The sequence below is a fragment of the Psammomys obesus genome, unplaced genomic scaffold (assembly GCF_907164565.1).
Source record: "Psammomys obesus unplaced genomic scaffold, mPsaObe1.curated_primary_1811, whole genome shotgun sequence".
Classification (NCBI taxonomy): domain Eukaryota; kingdom Metazoa; phylum Chordata; class Mammalia; order Rodentia; family Muridae; genus Psammomys; species Psammomys obesus.
Genome location: NW_026586550.1, coordinates 13,170,212 through 13,174,231, shown reverse-complemented (window position 1 = coordinate 13,174,231; position 4,020 = coordinate 13,170,212). Strand labels below are relative to the sequence as shown.

The 4,020-nt window shown below is 41.9% G+C and overlaps 1 gene segment (V, D, J or C); it reads right to left on the bottom strand.

The window, feature by feature from the left end:
• Positions 1–2,214: 2,214 nt before the first annotated feature.
• Positions 2,215–2,875, bottom strand: LOC129672560 (T cell receptor beta variable 6-6-like). The segment is given in 2 exon segments: positions 2,215–2,696; positions 2,804–2,875. Coding segments are annotated over 2 exon segments (531 nt in total).
• Between the last annotated feature and the right edge of the window lie 1,145 nt (positions 2,876–4,020).

Below are 4,020 nucleotides of genomic sequence, written 5' to 3'. Positions count from 1 at the left end.
AACACACACATTGAGAGAGAGAGAGAAAGAGAGAGAGAGAGCGAGAGAGAGTTGATGCTCTAATGACTCACCTGTGCCCAGGAGATAGAAGATCACCCAACAGAAAAGCCTAATGCCCATGGCAGAGTCAGAAGGATGGAGGCAGAGTGAAACTGGATCTTAGTGCGTAAGAGCAGAGGAAGATTGTGGCAACCTTCTCCCCACAGAGCAGTTCCCATAGTGATGTCACTTCCGATATCAGAAACACAATTTGCATTGTGAGCATTTAGATGCTGGCCAACATTTATACATTTCTTTTTACAAGAATCAATGCATAGGTCTCCATTTTAAGCCCCAATGTTGCCTGGACAGAGATTTCATATCCTTTTAAAAGGAAGGAAGACTGGTGTCCATAGGTTCAGATTTTTTTTTAATTTAAAATAAATATATATGCACACAAACAGATGGATAGATAGATAGATAGATAGATAGATAGATAGATAGATAGATAGATACCTGATCTCCTTTTTTTCTCTATTGAAAGGTTTCAGGAATGGCCTGGATACTTGACTGTATTTGTAGTATTTACACAAATTTGGGTTAAAGGATAGGCCATATGTTAACAGGGAATTTTTATGCCAACTGACAACCTGGATTGCATACACAAATGCATCCAAACTTGTTCAGTAAGTAAATGTTCCCTTACAAATTAATTAACTGTCATGTATTCTGAACCTCAGACTGGGTAACTGGGAAGCATAAAAAACATTCGGATCCTAAGACGTGACATCAAAGACATGTGCTACATTGGTCAGATGAAGTCAACAGAACAAAAATACGCTACCTACCATTTAATAGCAACTTAGTTGGGGAAGAACGAGTATTGTTACTTTGAAGTCTTCTCCCCTTTGCACGGATTAATCAGTGACTTTAATCATGAAATAATCCTACCTGGTGAGACACGAGCCTCATGGGAGCTCATGTGGAAAAGATAAAAGCAAGAGATGAAACCCATTACTGAGTAGGAGAAAGACTTCTGCCACAGTCATAAAAGATTATAAACATCCTGGTTTATAATCACAGTTCACTTGGGAAGAGAAGGGACATCAGAAGAGGAGACTGGATATCAAACAGGGACAGGTATGATGTCTCAATCTAGGAAAAGGCATCTTATACTAGGTGTTGTTAAATCAACTTACATAGGCTGTAATCATCTTCAGATTATACTTGGAAATGAGACTTTGTGTATAATTTAGAACAAATTAAAATAGCCACAATTGTATTTGGAAGGTCGCTGTAGTCAAGCAGTGAGATGTGACATAGATACAGAGGTATCTAAAGACCAAAAGATTGTTTTACTTCTGTACTCTGTGTCTAGTTATCGTCCCAAATGTTGAGCACCAAAGTTTGGTTGAACATTGAGGTTGCAACAGATATTTGGGAGTGAATGTCCATAAGTTTCTTACTCTTATTCAAGATCATATTCGTTCCAGCTTAGGACTCCTACCCAGAATGTCTGGGCATACTTTCATCCCTCTCCATTGGAACTCCATCCCATACTCTGCCTCAGAAAGCCAAGAGCTTTGGCCACTAGCTGACTCACTGACCTTCAGCTTCTGCCTTTAATTTTTGCTCTTTCTCGGCTCTTGAGAAATCTCGAAGATCTGTGATTACATCTGTGATGAATGTCATTCTCCCACGATCCTTAACAAGCTCTGTATCATCACTGTGCTGCAAATTCAGTAGCTGTGTTAGTACCATAAGTGGCTTCAGTGAAAGAAGGCTCTAAAAATGGCATTGTGGGAATAGGTCCCTGATCTATCTAAATTCATTGTAGAAAAACCACGGAGAAAAATGTCTTGGGATGCAGCCACTGAAAGAAGTCTTGATCCTGCTCTGGCCACTGGGACTAGAGAGTGTGGCACCACACTCCAGCACTCACCATGGACCAGAAAGAAATGTTTGCTCAGAGTTATACTTTATCTATGTCAGGGCAAAACAGGATTCAATCTCGTGAGCAGCTGTTCCATCATCCCTGTCCTATGACAGTAGCTGAACCACAGAGGGAGTTAGAGTGGTGTTCTGTCAAGGAGAACATGGAATCTATGCATATATGAATTATAAGCGACTTTCCTTCCAGGAATATTCAGACTTGGGTAGACAAGGAGTAGACAAGTTGGAATTAAAGAAGCAACCGAGGAGAGACAGCAGCAGTGGAAAGATCGAGTCTAAGGTCTAGTCCAAACCTGGCTGAGCCCGCAAAAAGATGCCACTCAGAACCGACTGAGGTGTGCACTTCTGAGAACACACCTGCGGCCTTCCAGTGTTGAGAACTCCAGTGTGCCACTGAGTTCCAGGGCTGGGTGCCTCTTGTCTGCGTGTATCTTTATGTGCAGGGAAGAGGCAGCCACACAGCTCTGTGGTATAACTGCTGGCACAGAAGTAGACAGATGTTTGGGAGGGAGAGGCTGATTTTAGAGTGAGGGGGAAATCCTCTGTTCTCGGTCTGGAGACATTGTATCCATCAGGGACATCTCCTTTGCTGATGGCGTCAACGTCATATGAGTAATAGATTAGCCTGAGTCCCAAGCCTGGATCCTGTCGGTACCAGAACATGGAGTCATGTTTCATATCCTGGGTACATCTCATTATCACATGTTGTCCTGTCTTTAGGAGCAATGATTTCGGAGTCTGAATGATGCCAGCATTCACCGAACCTGTGGGAAAGGAGCAGCAGTGAATGCTTCCACAATGATGGAAAAGGTTTTTTGTTTTTGTTTTTCAGTGCCTTAGAATGCCACCCTGAGCCATGCACAGAACTCACCTGCCTGCAGGAAACAAAATGCTGCACAGCATAGTAAACTGAGGTTCATGACCTGGATTCAGCAAAGCAGAGAGCCCACGGAATCTCTGTATTGCAGAAAGGAAACAGGCTCTGAAGCAAAGGACTCTGAGTTCTCAGCCTGGCCACCAGAGGCCACACCCCTCTCCCCAGAGAATTGTCTCCAAAGCAAATGCCCAGGCAGTGGCTGAAGAGAAGTCAATCGTCCAAATTGACTCAAATGTCTCTTGACATTTTTTTAAAGTAGCCTGTGAGCCCATTACATTATTTTTCCAATGAGGTATAATTCCTCATGAATACACTGGACTAGACTCATAAGGAGCACTCTTGTGATTTCCTTAGGGCTTTTGACACACATAGCTCACATTATCCCTTTCTCATTACTGAATTAATCACGGTCTTATTAACATTCTCTAGCTGCAGTGAATCTCTCTCATTTTTAGTTGTTAAACCTGAGAGGGAGACGTATCAGCCTTTAAGGAGTTATTTGCTGTTTCTGGTCAATTTCTGACAGACCAGATACCTGTTAACCGTAGCCAGGACTTCTTTGTATATTAAAACCAATCAACTTGTTTCCTGTGCTCCGGGTGGGACCATACCACAGACTCATCGTGCTGTGCTGGTGACTGGCCTCTACTCAGACTGCGACGGACACTCAGTGTAGCAGATCACCTCTTGGCAAAAACCTGCTGACCTACCACATGTTGCCTCCAAATAACTTTCTTGGAAATGCCTTTTGTAGTATTGTCATAAAATAATGTTAGTGAAAGATATGAATGAAAATAATAAGTAAAATTTGTAATCAGCAACAAAGTTGGAGGTGAAGGTATGAGAAAGCCCTGGGGGACATGGCAGATTCCTGGATGGAAAAAAAAAAAAAAGTGCTAGGATCTTATTATTTGGGGCACATTCCATAGGTAATGCTTTCTTGTTTAGGACGTTGTCATGAATTACTTCATATAGAAAACTTGAAAACCTGTATTTGGGGCAAAGAGCTTATAATCCAAAAAGACTTTACAATTTGCTTAATAGACATTAGGTTCTAAATGTCCAAAAGTTCTAAATGTAAGTTCAATTGCTGGTACATGGAAGTCTTTGTTTCAGGTTCTGTTCGTTTATTTACTCTGAGATGGTCTCCTTGGGCAGCAGCTGGCATCATCCAATATCTATGAAGCTGAAGACAGAAGGGTGCAGACACA